The 26,388-nt window shown below is 33.4% G+C and overlaps 1 protein-coding gene across 3 annotated transcripts in view; it reads left to right on the top strand.

Moving 5' to 3' along the window:
* The window catches only part of PTPRK (protein tyrosine phosphatase receptor type K), a 721,956-nt gene that overhangs the window by 663,291 nt on the left and 32,277 nt on the right, over nt 1-26,388 (top strand). For all 3 annotated transcript variants that reach the window (XM_074187554.1, XM_074187553.1, XM_074187555.1), the window contains 7 exons: nt 4,353-4,513; nt 9,403-9,587; nt 13,715-13,802; nt 15,749-15,825; nt 18,548-18,584; nt 20,406-20,503; nt 21,868-21,984. In XM_074187554.1, coding sequence (XP_074043655.1) covers nt 4,353-4,513; nt 9,403-9,587; nt 13,715-13,802; nt 15,749-15,825; nt 18,548-18,584; nt 20,406-20,503; nt 21,868-21,984 — 763 coding nt within the window. The remainder of the gene's footprint in view (nt 1-4,352; nt 4,514-9,402; nt 9,588-13,714; nt 13,803-15,748; nt 15,826-18,547; nt 18,585-20,405; nt 20,504-21,867; nt 21,985-26,388) is intronic.

Genomic DNA, 26,388 nt, shown 5'->3' with positions numbered 1-26,388 from the left:
TATTTCCAGGTTTAAAAAAAATGAAGTCTTCACAGCTGATTCTTCAGAATACATATGTGCTAGCAATTAAGTCTAGTCAGGGGCAATTAGGTGGTGCAGTGGAGAGAGTACTGGCCCTGGAATCAGGAGGACCTGAGTGCAAATGCGACCTCAGACACTTAATCTTGCCTCTGGACAAGTCACTTAAAACCCCAATTGCCTTACAAATAAATAAATAAATAAATGATTTTTTAAAAAAAGTCTAGTCTATAGGAACATTTAAACTAATTTTCTACAATTTAGGAGGAGGAAGTGTGTTGTTATTAAAGATATCATTTGATCTAGTCCCAAAATCAATCTGAATATACATGTAAAAATATGCAGATTATGCAAATAATATTGTAATAACCAGCAAAATGTAGTTGGTTGCTGGGGCCTTGGGCAATGTGAATTGATTCATTATAAATTAAAGTGAATTTTGGTTGAGAGTATTATATAAGCAAGGACCAAATGTTTTGGTATCAGTACTTTAATAAAAGCATAGAACAGTATTCTTTTCTGTCCTAAAGTCAGTTATGTGATTTTTAGCTCTAGGTATTGAATTATTACACAATAAAAGGTTCATTGACCTGCCAGGGTAATCTTTGAATGGAAGTATCTCCTGAAAGCTTAGGGCAGTTATGTTTCAAAACAGGCCTGCTTTACTTTACTTCTGCAAACTAGCTTTCAAACCTGAACAATTGTGAAAAAAAATTTAAGGAGTATTTTCATTGTCTTGTCCTCTGGAAGAGCAACCATAATCTATTTCTTGAGATTGCTACTATTAACACAGAATTGTATTGCATAGAGCAATCCAGATAGCACTATATCAAAAAATTAGGAGATTAATAATTTGACTTTGTTGAAAAGAGTTACAGCAATCTTTCACAAACTGAAATAGCTTCTAGTTTATTGTGATAAATGATATTTTTTTGTTAAATAATGGTTCAGGAAGCCAAGCATTTAATACTGCTGCAGAACAATTTTCCCACTAATACACCCACTACCATAGGTTTATGATCTTGAATGTTTTGCTAGATAATAAAAAGACATTTGCACTTTAGTCAGTCTAAGTACTTGCCTAATGAATTGATTAACTGTCCAGAAATTCAAATTATATAGAGATTCTTCTAAAGGCAAGAAGGTATTGGACATTTAAGGAATTAATGAGTATTTAGATATTAGAATATCAATACACTTTACATTAACCAATTCTAAATTTTAGATACATTTAAAACATTGATGTCACTGTAATATAAATGACAATCCATGGTATGGTAATATGCTAATAGGCTTTAAAAGTCTATTGTCATTTATCATAACTAGATTGTTTTGTCATAGAACTCTACTATAAAATGTTGCTTACTGTAATTAAGTTATAAATTCTTTTTTTTGTCATTTTCATATTCTATTAAATCAGAGGGACACTTTTAGTAACAGTAACATCTGGGTTCAAGTAGTGTCTCTAACACATCCTATGTGACCATGAGGCAGTTTACATCACAGTTTCCCAGGTAACTTTTTCCTGCTGTTAGGCATAGGCAAGTTGCTGATCATCATCAGTGGAGAGCATTTACACAGTGCCAGTGGTCAACACAGCCATAGATAGACATCCTTCTTCCCCTAATGTCCTTAATTTAGTGAAAGGCTGACAGAATTAGTGAAAGTTTAAATTCACTGAAAATATACAGAGGAGAACACAAAATTTACAAATCAAATATGAACCAGAGAGGGCATTTTGAAAATTCCAAAATTGAATTAGAAAAGGAAATAAGAGAAGACTGGAGCATGATGTAATTACAAAATTGGATGATTGCAAACTGAAGCTTGGTGTCATTTTCTCCCAACTGTAAGATAAGGCAAATAAAACCTACCTCACAGGGTTGTTGTGGGGAACACGGTGTAAGAACAAAGTTATTGGGATACATGTAGCTTGTCAATTAAATCAGATTTGTGAATCAAGTATCAGTGTTGATCTGTGCCATAAAAGCTTTTTCAACTGTCACCCATCGACACAATCATTTCTCATTATTCATCAGTGGAGAAATGCAAATAAATTATCCATGTGTTCAAGTAACATTTCATTATTTAATATTAGTCCCTCTATTTAGTACTAGACATTTTCAACAAGTCTTTATTGCTTTCTTAAAAATAAGTACCTAAATTTCATGTGTTTTTGGCAACTCAGTCTTCCCCATAAATAAATGTCTCAGAGAAATAGTTAATTCTCTATACCATTTATTTGCTTATGTCATTATTCACATAGACTAATTTATTTCATCATTTTTGAATACTTGCATTTTTCAGAAATTACAATAGTGTCAATTTTCAGATAAAGAGATGGACAATTGAGTAGAAATACATGATTGAGGTATTTATCTCTTCCTTTGATGGACCAATCTTTATTTTGCCACTTTTGCACATCCACCTGTTTCCTAATTTACAGTCAATGAAATTTAGGCGAAAGGACTAAGCAATAGTTTTCTACCAGGATCCATTAAATGATAAAACAATAGAAAAATATTTCTCATCATACTAATATTTTTATCCAAAATAGAGAGTAGGTAATTATACTGTGTTAAATCATGAGTTACCTAACTCCAAGTATTCTGTCACTCAGGACCCATATCCAGTTTATTGCAATAGAATCTTATTGAGAAACTTCACTAGTTGCCCTTTTAGGTTTGTTCTATTCCCTTAAGCAGTTGTGAAGCAGTTTTTCTGTACTTTAAGAAGTTTAGGCAGCTAACAATTCTCAAGTAACCAATGACTGTCATAGGCTCTGAAAAGTGGCCACTCTATGTTTCATTTCTGGGTTTTGGTATTATAACTTTGGAAGGATACAGTCTCCTTTGGATCATGTGCTAAATGAGCTCCTCAGAGTGCTGAATGTCATAATAATCTTTAGACATTTATCATTCATTCATCAAAAACAATATCAAATATCAACCTCTTGTAGTTTACAAATATCAAACTTGATATTTGAAACTAAGTGGAAAACAAAATCTTTACTGTCTAGTGCTGCCTAGCACTGGACTCCTTGATTGCCTTTGCCATCATATTTGAATTGTCTGGGATTTTGAATATTTTGGGATCTCCTTTTAGTAAATCTTCAACATAGCATGGTTTGCATAGAACTTTGATAAATAACTAGTTAGTATTTCCTATCTTTTCTGCCAGAGTAATAAATTAGACAAGGCTACTGATGAACTTGCATCAGGTATACAGAGCTGAAAGATTCAGAATATAAATAAAATATTATTATGCTTTTCTAGGAATGCCATACCATTAGGATGGAGTAGTTAACCCTATAATTTTATGTTCTTGCCTTTTGCATAAGGTTAGCTAGTTATGTGGTTCTGTTTGTAACATAAAAGCCTCACTTTCCAAGTACTAAAAATTTTAACACTGCTATTTTTAAGTCTAATAAAACACTTCCAGTATTTCAGTCATCAATAGTTTTGAAGGGGAAATATTTTAATTATGCAACATTGAAGCATGTGTGTTTGCTCTTTGGGGAATAATAGAACCTAATTTGAATCCCAGCTATGCTACTTACTATCCGTATGACCATGAACATGACACTTAATATTTTGGGGACTCAGATTATAGTAGATAATTTTGAGTTTGCCATACTTGTACAGAATTCTTTTAGACTTTTTGAAGGTCCTTTTGCATTTGAGTCTAAGGAATGATGTGCATTTAAGCTACATTGAGTAATTGTTGGTCCTGAATATTTTTTGACCATTTATTTAGTTGATAAAGTAAATATTGCCAAGTATGTCATAGTTGAGCTTTATGCATTCAAGTGAAGGAAAAAGTACATAGTATAAAAGGCAAAAAATATGATTCTGGGAATATTTTGGGGTGTTCTTAGTAAATAATTTTGAAGAAGCAACCATTAAGTTCTTCCCTATAGGAAAACTTATAAGAAGATCTGAGAAATTAACTACCCAGCAGGAAAACAGGAAAACTTAAATTTAACTTGAGGAGTCTCATGAGCTTCTACTCTTATTTTTAGTAAAATATAGACATACCCTTTAGCACTATAATTACATAAAGGGGTGAGTAGGAAGAAAAATATGACAGGCTAAGGCGTTGAGGACATGGATGATGAAATTTCAATAAAGCATAAATAGGATATTTTTGTGACAACTAAGAAGTATTAATATGCATATCTCAGCCTCACTTTTTTGGAATTTCCACTGCCACTAGTGCTTATATCCTAAAAGCTTCTTCTTCATCTTTATTCCCAGGTAGTCCTGAGTTACATATTGCTAGTTTCATCTTAAATAGTATACTAACATGTTCCTTTTAATATGTTGATTTGGCAGCAAGCTTGCTAAAAAACGCAAGGATGCCATGGGGAACACCCGCCAGGAGATGACACACATGGTAAATGCAATGGATAGGAGTTATGCGGATCAGAGCACTCTTCATGCAGAAGACCCACTTTCTATTACATTCATGGATTCTCATAATTTTAGCCCAAGATGTAAGTACCTGGGTAAGAATTTTATCAAGCTAATAAAATGGTTTTTGGCCTTCCTGAGTGCTTCATATTTAGATTGAAAGTAATTCTTATCAGAAAAGATGAACACATTTCAAAATATTTCTCTTCTCATAGTTTTGATGAAGGTGAAAAGTTTAGCCTCAAGGTGCACAGTATCTGAGGAAGCAAGTATCTTTCAGGTCAAATTGCCCACATTGTGAAAGAATTTTAATTATGTAGCTAGAGTGAGTGTTTTTGTTTTTTTTAACTGCCAAAAGTGTTGTCACATTCTACCCTTTGTACCTCCCTTTGCAAGACCTGAATTCTTTCATATATTAAAGGGGAAATTTATGTCAATGTAGGGATCATCACCCTTATAATTTCTTCTTTACACCTTCTTATCAGTGGTCTATGGAAAAACAAAAATGGAAAGGTAAGTAGCAGATTAGTTTAGTTATTTCATCTTTTAATATATGGCATGGTGTCCAACAAAATAGTCATCATGAGGGATTTAGTAATTTTGTTGTTTAAATTCTTGTTCTTCACTTTCCCTATGTATTTGTGCCCTTTATGAGAATAGAAATTATAAAATTTTCTTATCTTTGCTTTTGTAGGATGATGTAGGAGTATCATTGTGAGCATAAAGCATTTGTATGGTTTATCTTTGTCTTTCAGAGGGAGGAAGATTACCTCTGAAATGTTTAGTTTGCAGAATTTTTTCAGTTCTGACTTTACCTCTCTGTACCCTATTATATATTCCCTCATGTTCACCTACTCTGAATTATTACTTAGAAGTATTACATGGTTCATTTCAGAATTTAATGTTGAATTTACAAGTGCCATTTTGATCCATTTCACTTTAGTTCTTCACTATATTGTAAGAATCAAGGGAAAAAAAGAAAATGCTATTCAAGTTGAAAATTAGTTTTGTTCAAATGATGGAAGATCATTTTCTCCACTATTTTATCACTTTTTGATCAATTTAAGCTTCCCTCTCCCCCCCACCCGACTCTTCGAAGTTTGATAAAGGGTTGGAAGTGTCACATTGCCTATATTAATTGTTGTCTAATGTGAATACCCATACCTTGCTGCCCAGCTTCAGAGGTCAATGGTAATAGAAGATGAATGAGTTGTTAAGTTTAGGAAAAATATTAAATAGAATACCACTTTGTCACAGTATAAATTTTTTCCTTTAAATAATTTTTTCCCATCATCACAGTATCAAAAATTTAAAACTACAATGAATCTTAAAAGTCATCTTGTCCAAGCCCCCTATTAAACAAATGAGGAAAGTAAGGTGCAAAGAAATTGATACTTTTTCAAAAGTCATACAGATAGCAAGCTATAGAGGTAGATTTGAATACAGTTGATCTGATTCCTAGTGCTGCACTCTTTCCTCTTTAACTAACTGATTACAAGTCAGAAGAAGAAAGTTATTTCTGAAAATACTGTGAACTAAATATAAACACAGCCCCAATTGATTTAACAAATAAAGTATCCTTATGATGATAATTTTAGCTTCTGGGCAGTATAATGCAGGGTAGTAACTGAAATACCTTTCCTTGTCTCAGGAAATACCCAAACTGAAAATTTGAATTTTAAATTTGCAGCCCAAGTTAATTAAGAGATGTTTAATTGAGCTATCTTTTGAGTATATTCTGTTTAAAAAAAAAAAGAAAAAAGAGGGAAGGAGGGGGGGGGGGGAAGGGACAAGGGATTAAAAAAACAACCAGAAATTGGAGAAAATGTATTATTTCATGAGCTTTGTTTCCCTGCAGTGCCCAATGATCCACTTGTGCCAACTGCTGTGTTAGGTGAGGACCTAGTCCCTTAACATCCACTCCTGCATGGATTGTGCTTCTTTGCATGGTTGTGGGGTCTGTCAGCAAAATAATTGAGTATAGTGCCTGGAGCAGCTTGTTTCTGATGATAGCTAGCTATCTTCTTATCAAGTAGTACAATGAGAGTCAACTCACTACTTAGATATGAACTAAGATGGTAATGAAATTAGGGTAAGTTCTCTTGTTTACAACACTATATTCTTTAATAATGAATTTTAACTGAATTGGAACTAAGCTATAAACTGTTCTTAATACATGATACATCTAGAATTAATCTAGATTGTCATCTATAAGATCAAAAACCTGTTTCTGCTTAAAACAAACCAACAACAATAACAACACTAACTTATTTTGAGATTAACTTGACTATAATAATAAACTTAATTTAAAGTATTTGGAATTTTCTGAATTCTGCTTTACAAATAGCTAAAGTAAAAAAAAATTAATGATTAAAAAAATAAGAAAAGGGGGATTTGCATACCAGAAGAAAACAAATGAGGTTAATAAAAATTAGTGAATTTTTGCATATGAAAATTACTATTTTAAATGACCTTTAATTGGTATGCAGAGGTTTCATTTACACAATTTTGAACAGATGCTTTGCTTAATTTTTTTGTCTCTACAGAAGAAATATTATTTTAATGTTAAGTTAAAATGGAAAAAAAATGCCCTCTTATACATTTAAAAAATTCCTGTGAGGGGCAGCTAGGTGGCATAGTAGATAAAGCACTGGCCTTGGAGTCAGGAATACCTGGGTTCAAATCCAGTCTCAGACAGTTAATAATTACCTAGCTGTGTGACCTTGGGCAGGCCACTTAACCCCATTTGCCTTGCAAAAAACTAAAAAAATAACAAAAAAATAACAAAAAAATTCCTGTGAACCAATAACATGATTTCAGCTTAAGCATTTTTTTCTGTGTACATATATACCATGTAATTATATTAAGAATAAAAGGCACTAATTCAGTACCTAGAACTATGACTTGCCTAAAATAGTTAATAACTGTTGGGTTCACTTAAATAGAAATTGAATTTGTTTAAGCAAAAGTTTTTTTCATGCTCTAACATAGAAATTCTTATATAGTTATTCCTCTGTGTACAGAATAGATATATTCTAACCAAGTGGTTGATAGACAAACATTTGCATGTATCTGCATTTTTTGCCCTTTGATTTCCATGATGATGATGATCATGTTTATCACAATGATAAAATAGGTGAGGATGACATTATTAGCAGAAGGGTCAAGAGGAGAAGTAATAGGGAAATCTAGGCACAACACTTATCATCAGAATATGTCCTGCTTCTGCCCACTATCCCTAAGCAACAGATCTATAATTATGAGAAGCAAAAAAGATAAATAAAGAATTGCACAGTTGTGAAATCAAGAAAAAAACTGAATTTCTTAAACCTTAGTTACTTGATTTATCAGTGTTACAAGACTAATTGCCCCCAAGGAATAGACAAGCGAAAAAAGACCTGATCTTAGGGTCCTGAGAGTCTTAGTCATTTCTGTATGCATGTATTTTCATTTATTTTCAAAAGACATGCTAGTTGAAAATGGTTGGTAAAATAGTGAGTTTTTAAAATTTTGTTAGATGTTTATTTCATTTTTTCATCTCCAAAAAAACCCAGGAAATTTGTGTATTGTGTTTTTTTTGGAGGGAGATTGTATTATGCTTAATTTTTTATTTTAAAAGTTGTTTGAGGAATATTTCAATTATTTCTTAAGACAATTTATTCAACATGGGAATTTTTAATATTGATTCATATTTTTGTGTTTTTGTGTGTGTTTTACTGCCTCATTGGGTTAAAGTCCCTATTACTGGTAAGTGTATTACAAAGCAGTGTAGAAAGCCTCTGTAAAACATGAGAATATTTAAAATGCATATTCTGAAATATGAGTAACAAGAAAATGATTGGTACTTATCAGTCATTATTAAGTGAAGTGTAAATGTATTGATATTAAGAATTCTTGGGTGATAGTTTTAGGGATCTTTGATACAGCTTGTTTTATTACATTATTCAAGATTAGTAGAAAAGAAACAGCCTGGTCTCTTCCTATTTGGAAGTCATAAGTAGGATTGTCAATATGAGTACATTAACTACACATACTAGGTTAATTATGAAGTTGTTTTAAACCCAAACAGAAATTTTCAGCTGTTCAGCATCAACAAGCTCAATGTTTATATATGCCTACAGAGAGCCAATGGTTCTCTGAGTCCATTCCAACTTGGTGGGATTTTTTCCCATTTTACCCTTTTTGAAATTATGTGAACTATTAAGTTGTTCCTCTTTACCTTTTGCTCTGAACTATATGTTAAGTGATTGTGTTCAATTAAATGACTTTTAACTTCAATTTTTGAGGGGATGAAGTACCCTGGTATTTATTCTTTTAAATTATTTGGATTAATTATAATACTTTGGCACAGTTGAATCATATTTATTTCTACACTAGCAAAATAAAAAATAAAATGCTTCATGGAAAAGCTTATTTTCAGATGACAGAAGTCTTATCTCCAAAAGATATGTTAAAATGAACATATTATTCTAGGAATGGTCTCTCCAACTTTCTCCCTTCATTAAAATAAATTAGTATTCTGATTACTTAGCTCAGATCTTGGGATCCTATGTGTTTGATGAAACAGATAAATTTCAAGTTAGGGGAGTGTAAGGTTGATAAGGAGTAATATGAAACTATAATGTCAGAAAAGAACTGGGTACCTTAGAAGATAGTAGAGAAAATACTGAAAAGAAACTGGCCACTTGCTTAGGTGGGGGGGAAAAAAGAGTAAGAAATTTTGCAAATCTCATTTTCATAATTTTCAATAGATCCAATATCCTCTTGTACTTGGCAATATTGGTATCTTGTTGACTTCTACATTAATACATTTTTGCTTCACATCTGGAAGTTTTGAGTTGTGGAACTGATATCCATCTCCCTGTTATGTTATAGATATTTCCTTATGGGATCTGAAGGGTCCAGAATTCCTTTTTTAATATTTGCTAAATGATATTTTCTTTTTCAATTCTTTGTATTGTGGAAATGCTAGATGAGAACCACAGTGCTCCAGCAGAATCCAGTCGTCTCCTTGATGTACCTCGTTACCTCTGTGAGGGGACTGAGTCTCCATATCAGACTGGACAGTTGCACCCCGCCATCAGGGTAGCAGATTTATTACAACATATTAATCTCATGAAGACATCAGACAGTTATGGATTCAAAGAAGAATATGAGGTAAAAAACCGAAGAGTGAAATTTAAAATTATTATAAGTATTATTGTTGTTATTTTTTGCCCAACAGGTTGATTAATTAGCTATGATGAATCTGACAAAAGAGGCCAGGAGTAAGGATCTGCCATTTAGCAAAGGGAAGATTAAAATACTAATATATTAACAAATCAACAGTGTAAGCACTGTTTAAAGTGGTAGGAATGCAATGAAAAACACATTCTTTCTCCTAACTCCTTGCCTGCCCCCAAAAAACTCAATACTGAAGTAGTCACTGAAGGCTAAAGCAGAAACCACTTATGCATCTGAAGCAACATAGACATATGAAATATTCAATGAAATACTTAAAAAATACTATTTACTAAATTTATTTGAATAACTTGGACCCTAATTTAGGTTTTTGGGTCCTGCTTGCCATTATAGTTTCAAAATATCCATTTGAAAAAAGTAGTTGATACCATTAAACCCAGAAGCTTAGAGGTGAAAGACCAATTCTTTCTAAACTAGCCCTAAATAGGAATTCCCTCTACAGCATTCCTTACTGATGAGGCTTATTGATGATACAACATTGTCCGAAGATAAAATCTAATCTTTTTTAAGAAGCCTTTTTTCCCCAGTGCTCTGTAATACTTCTGCCTTCCCTCTGAGATTACTCTCCAATTTACTCATATATATCTTGGAGGTACAGTTGGTTGCATGCTGTCTTACCCATTGAAATGTGAGTTCCTTAAGGGTAGAACCGATTTTTGTTCTCCTCTTTTTTTTAAAATCTCCAGTAGTCAGTACATAAACACTGAATAAATGCTTACAGATTCAATGACTTGCAAATAGGTTTATTTTTTCTTCACCCTTTCTTTGGAGATTCAGAATAAGCTGGTTGAATTAATATTAATAACACATTTGAAACATTCTTAGGATTTTAAAACTTTCCCTCTAAATACCCCTGTGAAATAGGCAACACAAGTATAATCATCCCCATTTAGAAAAAAGGAAACTGACTTCCAGAGGAATTAAATGACCAATTCAGAGTTTTGGGGTTTTTTTTGTTTTGTTTTGTTTTGTTTTTTAGATTTTTGCAAGGCAATGGGGTTAAGTGGCTTGCCCAAGGCCACACAGCTAGGTAATTATTAAGTGTCTGAGGTGGGATTTGAACTCAGGTACTACTGACTCCAGGGCCAGTGCTCTATCCACTGTGCAACCTAGCCGCCCCCTAGAGTTCTTTAGATAGTAAATATCAAGAGTTGAAATTCCAGACCAGATCTCTATCAATTCCAGGGCCTCTATTTTTTTGTTTGTTTGTTTTGTTTTTTGTTTTGTTCTGTTTTGTTGAAATAGGCTATCCCAAATCAGCAATTTGTACTGGGTCTTCATTGCCCCATAACCAGACCATTATTTTTGTTTTTGATATTTTGAAATTAAAGCACAATTTGCAAAATACTTTAGAATATAATTTATTATTTGATTTTTTTATTTAGTGAACCTATATGGAAGATCTGGTATTATTACCTTTCACTTGATAGATATGGGAACTGAGGCTTAAGGAAATGGACCCAAGATGAACTGTTTTATCCATTTGACCTAAGCTGGTTATTAGCATGCTATTTTCTTCAGCATTTTTTTGGATCTCCTTGACTAAGCTGCTAACTTCATTTTCATATTTTTCCTACAACTCTCTCATTTCTTTTCCCAATTTCTCTTCTATCTCCCTTACTTGATTTTCAAAATATTTTTGGAACTCTGTCATAACCTGAGCCCAACTTCTATTTTTCTTGGAGTCTTTAGATACAGAAGCTGGTACTTCATCTTCAGATTGATAATTTTGATCCTCCTTGGGATCATAGACAAAGTATTTGTCAATGGTCAGGTTCCTTTTTTTTTTTCTCTGTTTACTCATTTCCCCAGCCTGTGCCTGATTTGGAGGGTGCTTCCTGAGTTTTTGAGTTTTATTGGGACCACCCCCACAAGGACATCGGTGTGTGAGGCTCTGACTGCTCTGTGAATGACCACAAGCGCACCCCTCTGCCACAGGACTGGTGGGGGGGGGGTGTCCCTGCTGTATGGGGAGCCTAGACTGAAATCAGGATCTGAATGTGGTCAGAGCCCCAGAGTCATGTTCCAGGGACAGACCTCGGAAATCTCCTTCCACTCCCTTACATTGGATAGGCTGAGTCCTCAGGGAGCAACTGCCTAGAGGCTCTTGCTTGCCTGCTCCATGGGCCTGCTTTCATTTTCTGAGTGCTGAGTGCCACAACAGCTGAGGGCCTGGGCTTTGCTCTGGCAGAGGTCTCCCTGCTGATCCTTCCAAGTTGTGCTTTGTGCTCCCTGGGGTGCCAGTAAGGAAACTGCTTCTGCTGCTGGGAGCCACGGCTCCCAGGTACCCTGGTGTTGTTCTCAGTAGGCTCAAATTTCTTCACTCTGGCGGGGCCACCCCTCTAACCCCATGGAACAGAGTTTTTCCACTATTTTCCAGATTACCTTGGGCTGGAGAATTGCCTCATTGGATCTTTCTGTGGGTTCTGTCTCTTGAAAATTTAGTTAGAGTCATAATTTTAAGATTTTTGAAATATTTTGGAGAGAGCACCTAGGAGAGGCTCTTCTCCTACCACCATCTTGGCTCCAACCCCTGGTTGTTTTTTTTTTTTATTCCTAATTCCATCCTATCATCTGTTTCTTTCCTGACATGAAAAAACAAGAATGGTGTAGGGCTAGAAAAGAACCAGTTAAGAAATGAAGAATGGGCTGTGAAAGATTCTTATTCCTCTGTTCCCATATAGGAATTTTCCTATCTTAAGTAATATATTAAGACTTCAGAATACTTAAGGAATAATTTCAATGATAGAACCAAATTGTCTCCATATGGTGAACTTGATAAAACCTTCCTTGTCACTCTTCAGTTGTCTAAGAAGTACCTTTTTAAGACAAAAGAAAAATTTCTACGTATTTCAAGTAAACCCATAATTCTACTTAATTTAGTATTGAAAGGACCTCTAGTTATGTGCAGATTTCTTAGGTACCTAATTCTTTGTTTTAAAGTATTTCAGTCTCATATTGCTGAAAGGAATAGGTTATGGTAACCAACTAACTGTACAGAATTAAACTATCTGTCCAGAAATATCTCATGCTTATTTTGTGCAGATTCCTGTGTACAAGGAACCTCAAAGACCCCATTTCCTGTGTTAAGTGAAGCTTAGCTTTTCCTGCAAATAGAAAACCTGTGCACATTTTAAATTGCTACACATGGTAAATAAACTAATCTACAAACTTTGAAGATCCAGGATACCTGACAATGGTGATTTTCTTTTTTTAAGCTCACAAGTCTGCCTTCCTTTGGAAGGAAGACCAGAGTTCAGATTTAACCTCAGATTTTTACTTGCTTAGTGACCTTGGGCAAATCATTTGAGCTGTTTGCCCATGTTTCCTCTGCTGTAATAACACCTACTTCCCAGGGCTGTTGTGTTGCTCAATTAAAATAATTTTTGTAAGATATTTAGCAAAGTATCTGACACATAGTAAATACAATGTGAGTGCTAACTCTTTTTGTTATTATTACTTGTTTTTAATATATCTTCCCTTTCCATAAGCTTCAAAGACTTTTGTGGGAGATATAATATGTGCTTAAACAGGCTTAAGTGTATAAATATATTTATAATTTGTGAGTGTTATTCAACTTATTGTTGATTCTTTTAAAATTATTAAATGAAAAGTTATAAAAATTCATTTTTTCAGTTATTTAGTTAGGATGCTAATATGAAATATGCTGATCTAATAGCTATCTTAAGATTTTCTGGTGTTTTTTCCTCTTTCAGTAACTTTCAGAATTAATACTTTTCTCTTCCAAATAGTGTTTGTCTAGTTCTTACTTTCTTTCACTATCATGAAGTTTCAATTTTATAGTTGTTTTTAATCACTGCAATTCTTTATATCTCATCCACATAAAGATTCTCATTTTTATTCCTGGAGGCAGGAGTTGAGAGACTTGAGCACTCAGAGCTTTTTTACTATCTTTTAGTCCTTTTAAAAATCAATTTTGATTCTTAGTATACAGTAAATGATACATGTTCTTACAGTATAATCTTAATATAGAGAGTGTGATTGGTTCCTCACTGTGTTGTGTTTTGTTTTGTTTTTCCTAGAGTTTCTTTGAAGGACAGTCAGCATCTTGGGATGTGGCTAAAAAAGATCAAAATAGAACAAAGAACCGATATGGAAACATCATAGCATGTAAGTTTCCCTACCATTTTCACTGAACATGTATCTCAGGTGGAGCACAGATTTTGTTAACTGCCTTTCCTTAGTGTGTGATTTAACAGAATCCCAAAGGGTAGTACATCTGTTTAGAAAGTCAGTCATTTAATTTCAAACAACATTTGCTATTGGCCCTATCTCTTTGATTGTCATCTTCCTCATTAATTAAATTGACTCAGATTCCTTAGCCAGTGGAGATAGCCTGCTGTTTGATTTCATGTTTGCCCATAAATGCATGAAGGTGTTATTAAACAATTGAGACTGTCAGGGTAATAAAAAAAATCGCTCATAGATTACATCAATTACATTATTGCTCCATGAACATATTCACGGTGGGAGTATTGTACTTCCCACACACCCTTAGCAGTCTACTTGGAGCCTATGTGTCTCAATTCTTAATTGTTCTGTGGTGAATGAAAAAGAGACTTTCTCTTATCTTGGTTTTTGAGTTTCAATATCTTGCATTTAAATGTAGGAAGAATACAGTGATTATCATTTGAAACCATAGAGAAAGTGGGAAAGTTAGCTGAGGCAAAGATGCAACACAGCTTTTAATTAACCTAGAGCACCCTATTCTCATTTAAAAACAATTTAAACCAGGTTGCTAAAAGCTTCAAAATTTAGACTCCTGTAACATTTATATGGGATTATGAGCCAGAATTAGAAGTTCTCTCTTCACATCTCTTGCTTATTTGCAGTGAAGAGATTTGTATAAGTGTCTATAGTGGCCACATGAGGATTGATGCAACTACAATTTTATGAATGCAGTGGTTTCCTAGTTACTAACTATAACTAAAATAAATAAATTCATGACATAGCAAGTTCCTATTAACTACATCTAGAAAATTGACTTTAAGGTAGACATCTTGATATTTAATCCTTTCTCCTCCAGTTCAGATTAAAAATAGACTATATTAGATTGCATCATAGTTAAGTAAATTTGGTGCTATTCATTCAGTTTTGTCTGACCATGACCCCAGGTGGGGGTTTCTTAGCAAAATTACTAGAGTGATTTGCCATTTCCTTCTCCAGTCTTTTAAGGCAAATAGTAATTATGTGACTTGTTCAGAGTCAGGCAACTAGTGAATGTTTGAGACCTGATGTAAAGTCAGGTCTTCCTGACTTCAGGCCCAGTGCTCTCTTTACTGAGCCATCTGGCTGCCTCCTAAGACAATTTGAAAAGTAGCTAATGAAGCATTAAATCTGTAAACACATTCAGAGAGTTCTCATAATGACAATCACAGCCAATACTTATATTCAGCTTTAAAATTGAAAAATACTTTATATAATTTGATTTGATCTTCACAACCACCTTGTAAAAAATGGTGATATTATAGATTTTCAGATAAAGAAACAGAAGAAGAGTTAAGTAACTTCTCTAGAATTACATAGCCAGCCAGTAGATGTCTGAGGCAGGTTTAAAACTCAAGTATTCCTGACTATAATTAAAACACTTTACCTCCTATACCACTTAGCTGCCTGTCAGTTCCTAAATACAAGATGTCCCAAAGGTCTTGGTACCATTTTAAGAACAATTCAAAATGGCACTAAGACTTTTTGGGACCCAACACAAAACATCAATTCATATTTATCCTTACAATAACTTTGAGAGTCGAATACTTATTTCCTTCATTTCTAGGAGAAAAGACTCAGCTATATAGTGGTTAAATGAATTTTCCATAGTCACATCACTAAAAAAAGAGGTAGAGCCAAGTCGTTTGGCTCATAAGTGCAGTGTGCTTAATATACCACCCTACCTCAAAGGCATATGATTCTATTCATCAAAAAATTCATTATCCAAGGAGACTGACTTCCATAGGAGTCTTCTTTGTGTAATTCTGCTCTCACATTGATATCCTTAAGTCTATATACTCTTAGAAGCTCATAAAATTTTAATAGCCTTTATTATTTTAAATTTTCAGATGACCACTCCAGAGTCATTTTACAGCCTGTCGAGGATGATCCTTCTTCAGATTATATTAATGCCAACTATATTGATGTAAGTCTTATATTATATTTATTATTACAACTTTGTTGACTTCTATATATGAATCTTTTTTTGCATGTTCTACCTATAAATTGATTGATAGCTTTTAAAAATAAAGAACAAACTGTACACTTTTCCTTGTTCTACGTCCTAGTACTCACTGACGTTGTTGTGCTTTCTTTCACACCTGACTTTGGTTTGGGCTGTAGATTTGGCTGTACAGGGATGTAAGTACCACTATATGTAAATAACAGCACCCTATTTTAAATATTGACTTTTATCTACTCTTAATTACAGTTCTTACTAATGCCTATTACTAGTTTATCTCTGCATGCTTCACCCAATTAACATCATATGATAAAATATATATCTGTTCTTTCTTTTTTTGTCTGTGACTTCTGTTCCTTGTGTAAAAAAATAAAGGTAGTTTAGCTTCTTCCCCTTCTTGGCTATTTCTAGTGGGGGGAGAAAGGTAAAAATGTTTCACCTTATCAGTATTTGAGTTTTATTTCTTGATGGTTTTTTGTTTCTAGCTTTTTTTCCCCAAACCCTTTCCCCAAACTCTATGTGAGAAGCTGGATGGTATGATGTGTATTAGTAATGCTGAAACTTCTTGTTTCACATACTATTTCTGCTTTACAAAATGGGTGGGGAAATTCGTTTGTGGAGTGGTGGTGGTGGTTTTTGAAAAAGTAACGTTTTCTGGCAGTCAGTTTATTAACTTAAACTTAGATGCTCAACCATACTGACCAATTAGGTGTGGCACAGATTTTCTTATTGTCTTTTAGCTTTACAGAATTATAGCAATAAGTGAGTATACATTAAAAAAATTCAATAGCAAAATTATTGTGAAAGGAAATGAAAATCGGATTGCAATCTATTTGTAAAGATGTTAGGATTCTAAACATTAAGAAATCATCTCAAAATGTGGGTTGATAATCTTTTGAAATGACATGTTTGCCCAATTTACACCCCATAAATATGTGTGTGTATATATGTATATAATACATTTCAAAGTAAAGTATCACAGCTGAAGATGAGCATGCTAATTTCAATAAACTATTTGAAAAATTCATTAGTTAGAATTTGGTTTATACTTCTGTCAAATTTGATAATTTACTTGCTTGAACTGAATTTTTTTATTAAAATTATTGCTACCTATTGCTAAATAATAATAAGGTTGAATTTCATAAATATATTGGGTGTAAATATACATTTGACTTTCTTCTCTGTGTTCTATTATTTCTCACTATTGTAACATAGTCACAAGTCCATCATGGTACATTTATCTAACAAAAGATTTTTTTTAATACAATAAACTTTTTTTAAAAAGTACCCCCAATTGGTCAATATTTTAATATCTTCCCCCTTATTTAGCATTTTAATTCAAGGTGAATCTTATTATAATACCATTTTCAACAGTTACCCCAGAAGAATGTATTACAAGTGAGGATATCATAATGAGAGCATTCTGATACTTAAATTAGAATTCTTCTCAAATGTAAGCCTTTTTGATACCAAATACTAAACTGTACAGTCATTTTATCATAGATCCAGTAATTACCATACATATTTATTATATTTTCCTTTTTATTTATTTATTATAAATAAAAATAAGTCTACTGAAATAGGTAGGATCATGAGATAAGATGACTCCAAATAAAAAAGCTTTAAAAAATGAAAATATTGATTGTTCCTCTTTAAATATTTTATGTTCATATTCATTAAATTTTGTATCCCAAAGATCTTCCCATAGAGTTTCATTAGAGACTTAGCCTTTGCCAAGTTATCCAAGCTGGTTAGTTACATTGAGATACACACATCCAGATATAAAAAAAATTATGCTCTCTCTCTATCATGAGGTTAGCTCTCTAATAAAGCCTCTGTGCTTCAAACACAGCAAATTCAAACCATACCACCACCACACTTAGTGATAAAATGAATTTTGAATTTGTTTTCAAGGATTGTCCAATGTCAGAACAGTTAGGAAGCTATCTTTTAACACTGCAATATGTTTTTTAAAAAATCAAATGTTTCACCTGAGAGAATGTGAAAATATGTACACATTCAAAAAAAATGAAAGTTTTTGTTCTGGTTGAGGGTTATTTGTTGTTTTTTTAAATCTTCCATATGTGTGCATGTTTATAATTGTGTGTGTCTGTGTGTATAAAGTAAGTTAATAAACATGCACAAATTCAGTTGGTAAAGCTTATGATCACATTTCTGGAAAATGGTTGTTTCAAAATATAACAAGATGTTAATTCTATGAACACATGCATTGTCCAGCTCTAACATTGAAATGTTCAATTATTATTTTATGGTTCTAATAAAATTCACTGTGATGTATTTTGGGCTAATAAAATAAGAACTTAGATCTTTGTACACCATTATTGTTGGATGTGTGACCACAGACCAATGGGAAGGCATAAAACTCTTTGATGGAATATAAAGTCCAAGATAAAAGGACTTTTTTAATGAACTAAAATGAAGTGTATTGGGGTCATAAAAATAGCATACTGTGATTACTTTGTTATTCTAATCATATGTTTATATATTTGCTTTTCAGATAAAATATATATGTAGTTTGAAAAGTGAACCATAAAAGTTCACTACTCATTTCTGGGCATTTTATTATTTAACCTTAATAAGGGGTTTTCTATAACTTCTTATACTTTCATTCTTTTTATTTTTGTTAACATTACACAATGATAACCTCTTTGTTTTGCTCTTTTAGGGATATCAGAGGCCAAGTCACTATATTGCAACTCAAGGTAAACTAAAATCCTTATGCTTAATCTTATCTTAATCTTAATCCTTATCCTTAAACTAAAATCCTTCACTATAATAGATGTATCAGATAGTAAAAAGAAGCACCGAATTTTCAGTACAGAGTTTGGTCCTCTGTGTGTTGGATTACATAGAGTGCCTAGTCAAGAAATTCAGTGGGAAAAATAAGAACCATTGATCCCCCCCCCCCCCCCCCCCCCCCCCCCCCCCCCCCCCCCCCCGCTTAGTAAAGGAGAACTGAAACTGGCCTACACCTAAATAAGGTGACTGCCTTCTTGAAACAGTTTGTCTGCAGAGTTTGTTAGTGGCCAAGACCAATATTGTTATAATGAGATATTAAAATTTCTTCTTACATTTTTGGACAAGGCAAAATTGGAGATAGACAAAGTGCCTAAAGGAATATTGATGACTTAAATTCTTCCTAGAGAGGAAGGGAAGAGATAGAGAAATCTTACTATTGTGGCACAAAAAAAGAATGAAAATGTCTGAGGTAGAAGCAGGGAGGAGTTTAAATTTCCTATCCAAATTGAACACTGATTATCTAAAGGGGGAAAAACTGCACATCTGTCTCAGGGAAAATAGAAGCAGGTGGCTCTAATCTAATGTTTACTGCTTTGTCAGAGGTCATATCCTAAGTATTTTCACATATCTCCAGGAGTAATTTAGTTTAATTGTGCATCATTTTAAAGTTGGAAAGGTCAATGGTGATGAACAGCATTTGAGTTTTACTGTTTTAAGTGCACTACATCACAACAATGTGTTTGCAGGGAGTGAACATTTATCAGCAAGAGTGCATCTTCATTAGCCCCCAAATGGGCATTGTTTGTGAATAATGGGCATCTATTCAATTAGCATTATGGGCTGTTTCATTGTCAGTGGAAAGTATACATTTTTCATGATGATTTGAAAATGCGTGGACCTAATGCAAAAACAATAAAAGTACCATGGGAAACAATGATATCTAAAGAACTGACAGATAGATATAGTAGCAGTTTTTGTTGTTGTTTTGTTTTTTAATGCTTAAAGATGACCCAAAGTGAACTTAAATGCCAACTCCTGATAATTTGTTCTATATGTCTTAATTGCTTTTGATGAGATATTTTTCTGTTGTTTTTTTCATATCTGAACCCTTATTCCAGAGTGTGAACTCTTTTTTTTAAAATTCAGCTCTCTAACCCACTGCAATCCATTTTTCATAGATTTGTCTATTCCAAAGCATTTTTAATTCAGCTCTCTACCCTACTACAGACCATCTTTCATAGGTCTACCCCATCCCCATTCTGTAAATTTGAAAGTCTTCCTATTTCTTTTATCATCAAATATAAATTATTCCATTTGGTATTTAAAATTCTTAATAACTGGGACCTTCCCACATTTCCAGGCTTTTAACACATTACTTATTCCTCTGGATTCTTTAGTCCAGATGTACTGGTCAGTTTGTTTGCTCATACATGTTGCTCCATCTTCCATATCTGGGTCTTTTCATCTAAAATGTTGTCCCTTCTAATCCCTGCCTTTTAGAATTCCTAGCTTCCTTCAAGCAACTCAAATAACACCTCCTTCAGTAATTCTTTCCTAGTCCACCAAGCTCCTTGTGCTACCTCCTTTAACTCTGCCTTCCATCAAATCTCTGTTTATCTTGGGAATACTATTTTATGTTTATGCTGTTTTCTCTAATAGAATGGAAACTCTTTGAGGGAAAGAACTTCTTTTTCTTATTATTTCCAGCATTTAGCATGACTGACACATAGCAAGCACCTAATAAATGCTTCTTGATTGATTGATTGATTGCTTTGTTTTTTTAGGTCCAGTGCATGAGACAGTATATGATTTCTGGAGGATGATCTGGCAGGAGCAATCAGCTTGCATTGTAATGGTTACAAATTTAGTTGAAGTTGGCCGAGTAAGCAATTTTTTTAAATTTTCTAGCAATTCAATTCAACATATATTTAATTCACAATAAGGTCCCTTTATAGATACAATGTTGGAAGCTTGCATAAAGAAAGAGATGTTGATATTGTAGAATTTACATAAGAAAAGTGAGGAAAAGGGGAAAAAGTCAAAGTTAAGATTTCAAATATGAGAAATTGAGGGTAATGATGTAACTGTCATCATAAATGGTTGTCATATGCAAGTTTAGAGACAAAGATGTTCAGCCTTGTTTTGACTCCCTTAAGACAATGAACAGGAAAAGGAGAAAAAATTAAGAATACAGACATTTGGGTACACACAGCCTTGAAAGTGAAGGAGAGGGGGCAGTTAGGTGGCGCAGTGGATAAAGCACTGGCCCTGGAGTCAGGAGTACCTGGGTTCAGATCTGAGACACTTAATAATTACCGAGCTATGTGGCCTTGGGCAAGCCACTTAACACCATTTGCCTTGCAAAAAACCTAAAAAAAAAAAAAAAGTGAAGGAGAGGTAGAAAAACCATCAAAGAAGAGTGAAAAGGAGCAGTTGGAGAGAAGGAGGTGAAATAGAAGAATGTGGTATCTCTAATGCTGAAAAAGCAGGGAATGGGCATGGTTAATGCTCCAGGGAAGCTGAGGTGGATGGATGAAGACGAAAGGTAGTCACTGGATTTTTCAACATAGAAGCCATTGATGAATTTTGGAAAAGTACAGAAAAAGTGAAGATATATAACAGATCCATTTAACTTAGTTGACATTTAATTATAAGTAAAAACAGAAAAGCTATTCACAATAGAAAGTGTTGCTGTTATGTTCTTAAGATGGTAGGCAGTAGTCTTAAAATTAGTCCTTCATATTAAAAAATTAGTGGTTAAGGGGCGGCTGGATGGCGCAGTGGATAGAGTACTGGCCCCTGGAGTCAGGAGTACCTGAGTTCAAATCCGGCCTCAGACACTTAATAATTACCTAGCTGTGTGGCCTTGGGCAAGTCACTTAAATCCCATTTGCCTTGCAAAAAACCTTTAAAAAAAGAAGAAAAAAAATCAGTGGTTAAGACATTTCTCTTTGATCTCTGAGCATTTCATTGATTGCACTTCAAAAGTTGAATGTCATCCATTTGCTCTACCAAGTCTGCCAGTCATGAATGTAACTGGCATTGTAATCTAATTGATGTGATGGTGTTACTGATTTCAGATGATTTACAGCCTTCTAATTAGTCATCTTTGATTGACGCTTGATCAGAAATGAAACCTCAGATCATAAGATTCCTGACTGTATTCAAGCTTCTCATTTGATGTAATATGCCCTTCATGTCTTCATTTTTACATTCTTTAACATGTTATCTCAATTTGTCATCTAGGTTAAGTGCTATAAATATTGGCCTGATGATACTGAAGTTTATGGTGACTTCAAAGTAACTTGTGTAGAAATGGAACCACTTGCTGAATATGTGGTTAGGACATTCACCCTAGAAAGGGTAAGTATTTTTAAATCTTATTATCAGTGAGCACTTACCATGTGCCAGCTCTATACCAAGCATTGAGAATAAAAAGAAATGAAAAAAAACAGGAGCTCATAGTTGTTTTTGTTTTTAAAATGATAGCAAAAAAATTAATCTGTTCTGAAAACAATGTTATTAAAAACATTTAAGCAAATTGCTATTAGTTCCATGCTATTAGCCTATTATGAGAGTAAGTTCCTCCTTGCTAAGGATATCATTGTATTCAAATTAAGCAGTTTCCAGTTTAGAAATAGAACAATATCTTCCATGAGGGAAAAATTCTTTCCTTCTATTTCAAGTGGGGAGAAAAAAAAAACCACATTCTTCAAGAATTTACTATAAGCTATCTTTCATTCACAAAATTATTCAGAAAAAATTTATTAAGCACATTTTATGTATACAGCATTGTGTGCTAGGCTCTGAGAAAGATAGAAACTTGATATAAGACGCAATCTCTGTGCTCTTGGAGCTTATAATATAGGAGACAATAATTCTATTCTGCCACTTGTGATAATGGAATGGGGACTCAAACTCTAGGATGTGAAATGAACTAGCAATATTTAGCCTGCAGATGCAAGAGTTAGAAGAGGTATTGGAGTTGACTTGATTTGACTTGATCCCAAAAATAGAACTAGGAGCACTACTCCATTCCCACCCTACTATCCCCCCCAAAAAAAATTTAGTAAGAACCAACATCTTACATTTAGAGAAAAAATATAATAGGCTGCTATTAATTGGAGATTGTTTAAAAGATCATTCTGTTTGATGAAGGAGGATTACAAACAATATGTTTTGTCAGGGATTTTGTGGAAAGAATTTCTATTCTGATAAAGGTGGGATTGTATTGCCTCTAAGGCCCCTTCTAATTCAGTGACTCTTAAAAAAAAAGAAATGAGAGCAGGAAAAACCAGAGGAAACAGCAAAGATGTCCCTTTAAATAGCCCTAACTGCCAAGTAAGATAAATAGGACTGCTTGCAGCTATGAGAGGCAAGCACAGTAGGGACTGTGTCTCAGATGCTGGTTTGAAGACTAAGACACCCTGATGAACATATGACTCCATATACATATAGGGTTCTATTCAGACTTGAAAATGTATCACAATCAGTTAGGGATTGGTGAACAGGATATAGTTTTTACTTAGCTAAAAAAGAATAAATGGTTGGAAAAAATATGTCAGATTCTGACTGTTTGGAATGATTATTCAGCACATGGCAAAATATCATTAAGTATAATTATAGACCCCAAAATGAAATTATTATTCTCTTGAATCTGGAGGTTGAAAATTTAAACATTTTGAAATGACTAATTCTCAACTCATAGTTTTAGTTGGCATAGATTTATGTTTTAAAAAAACCAATTTATTTTGGCATGAATTTTAGTGATTTGATTGTTGAGAAATGTTTAGAATATCCAAGAATCTGGATTTTTCTAATAATCAATTTTTGGCTGAATCAGTAGTCATCTCTCAAGTCACTCTGTTTTTTTAAAAAGTTCCAGGAGATAGCCTAAAGAAGAGAAGGGCTATTCTTGGAATCAGAATATACTGGGTTCAAGTCTTCTTTCTGACATCTGCAAGACACTTTACCTCTCAAGCAACACTTTAAAGTGTAGATAATTTGTTAGTATTATTTGGATGGAGGGGAGTTCCTTACTCCAAAATAGAGCTCTGGGTCAACAAAAGCAAGACCAAACAAAAATAGTTTTTCTAAAGTGATTCTAAAGGGCAAGGGTTAAAGGGATTAGTTTAGAAAAAGACTTGTCTCATCTGTGGAATTTGAAGACTGTTCTTACTTAGTTTTCTTGCAAAATAGAATGGGAATATTCTAGCTATCACTTAATCCTCAACATTATATTAATTAATGCATCATTGTCTTCATTAAAGTACAGCTGTTGGTATTAAGTAATGCTATATTATGACACCACACTATCCAACTGGGATCAAAAGAAAGAAGAGAAATGGAACTTGTCCCTGATATAAAAAACATAACAATAGTAGTATAGAAATTAAAAGGTAGCTATTTTTCCTAAATTTCCTAAACTAAATTAAACCTAAATTAAAAATAACTTTAAAATAAAACCAATTTTAAAAAAATCCTCTATACAGCCTTCAAAAAGGGCATGCTCATATAAGTAATAAGAAAACATTAATCATGGACTTTTTGTCAGTATTCAGTACTTCACTGACTATTGTTAAGGAAAATGATAAAGAAGTACATCCTAAAAAAAAAATCTGAAAAAGGAAATGTTCTTTCAAGTTGGGGAGAGATGTGACCTAGTATAGCAAAGGAAGCAAGAGACTTTTTAAGATGTGTTAGATAATGGGATAGAATAAAATAGAAGTGAAGATGTTTTCAGAGAGTATGATAAAAGTGAAAACCAACAGAAATTAAAGCAGTGCTTAGGATCCCCTTTCATCCTGTGACTCTCCTACTCAGAGATGTTCAATGATTCCCCAATGTATACAGAATAAAGTTCAAATGATATTCAGATTCAAGATTCAAGTACTGTCTAGTCCTAATCTACCTATCTAGAATTATGTTCTACTACTTCTGTATAGAAAACCTCTCCTTTAGCCAAACTGCTGATGACAGCTCTATGTCCCTCCCCCCTAATGAAATATCTTCTTCCCTCTTGATGTGACTAAATCCTACCCAAACTCTGTGGTTAAATCAAATCTTACTTCCTCCAGGAAACTTTCCCATGTAACCCTGTCTCAAAGTGATTTCTCTCTTCTGGAAATTAATAGCAGTCACTGTCTCTACTTTTTACCTGACCATTATTTGGGTACTGCCTTTTGACATCTCATGTTATGATGCAGTATTATTTCACATTTGTATTGATATTCATTTTTCATCTATGTCTGCCTTTCTTTCCAACTAAACTATGAGATTAAAGGAGGCCATAAAGTTCAGATCTTCTGACTCCATATTTTGTGCTTTTTTCTCCACACCATTGCTAACCCCCAACAAGCAGAGGTGAATGGGACAAATTCAATTAATTTAAAAAAAATTTTAAGTCCTTCTTATGTCCTGGGAGATAGAACAGAGCTGCATCTGCATTAATGCTTCTTCTCCTCCCTTCCACTATAATTACTTTGATTTTTGGCAAATAAGTCCAACAAATATATACAATGCAAGTGCTGTGCCAAGCCCTGAGAAAGATGCAGTAATAACTACCAAAAAACTCATATCCTCATGGAGCTTCCATTCTGCTCAAGGAGGAACAAAGATTTCCAGGATATGAGGATTATAGGATTACATAGATCAAGAACTAGAAGATAACTTAAGAGTCTGTCTACTTCAACCATCTCATTTTATGGATCAGAATATTGAGGCTCAGAAACATTAAGTGACTTGCTTAGAGGTGTCAAAGAATTAGTGTTGGATTTGATGAGACGTAAATGAGGAGGTGAAATTTGAGGTGGATCCTAAAGAGTAGGTGAGGAGGAAAGAGTATACTCCTTGCTGAATATAACTAAAGGTAAAAGAGTGAGAAAGCACATTTGTGGACAAGAGACTATTGCTAGATTATGTACCAGATTTTTATACAAACATTTCCCTTAGGGACTATCTTAAATAAATAATTGTTAAAACTTAAAATAAATAAATTTAAATTTAAAAATAAATAAATTTATAAATATTCTAGCTACTGTCTTTTTAAACTTCTATCTTAAAATGAGTAATTTTTTTGCTTTATTTTTAATTAATTGGGTTGTATTAAAAAGTAGGATTTGAGAGAGATTGTGGAACAGTGAAAATAGTGCTAAAATTCAAATCACAAGACTTGGGTTTATATCAGGACATTGACATTTACCTGTTAAAAGTTCCTTTCCTTTTTCAAACCTCAGTTTCCTCATCTATAAAAGGAGATGAATATTATTGCAATAATACTATATACTGCAATACTATTACTAATGCTACAGCAACAAGGTTGTTTTAAGGAAAGTACTTTAGCAATATTACACAATAATACAATATAGAGGAAAATGAGTTATCATTTTTTGATAAGAAATGTATTTTCATTGCTATTGGAAATGCCAGTGCAGATCTGCAACTGCTCTCCAAACTTTAGTCTGTTGGAGTTGACTAGAGCCTTGAAAGAGTTAAGTAATTTATTTGAGATCACATAACCAGTATGTGTTAAAGGCAGGAATACTGTGGATTTTCTAATTCCAAGGCCAGTGCTCTTATCTTTATAATATATTGGCTTTCCACATTATAATTTCTTATGAAAATATGTAATTTTTATCAAAAGAAGGTCTTTAATAGTTTACAGGGAAGAAAAATCAGAATAAGGGAGATTACAATACTATAATAATAAGACTAAGAAATAATTGAGGAGTACATTAACTATTCAGCATAAAAAATAAAGGAAGCTGC

This window comes from Macrotis lagotis, chromosome 5 (assembly GCF_037893015.1).
Source record: "Macrotis lagotis isolate mMagLag1 chromosome 5, bilby.v1.9.chrom.fasta, whole genome shotgun sequence".
NCBI lineage: Eukaryota > Metazoa > Chordata > Mammalia > Peramelemorphia > Peramelidae > Macrotis > Macrotis lagotis.
Note: the sequence above shows the minus strand (reverse complement) of the source record. Positions and strands in the feature narration are given on the sequence as shown.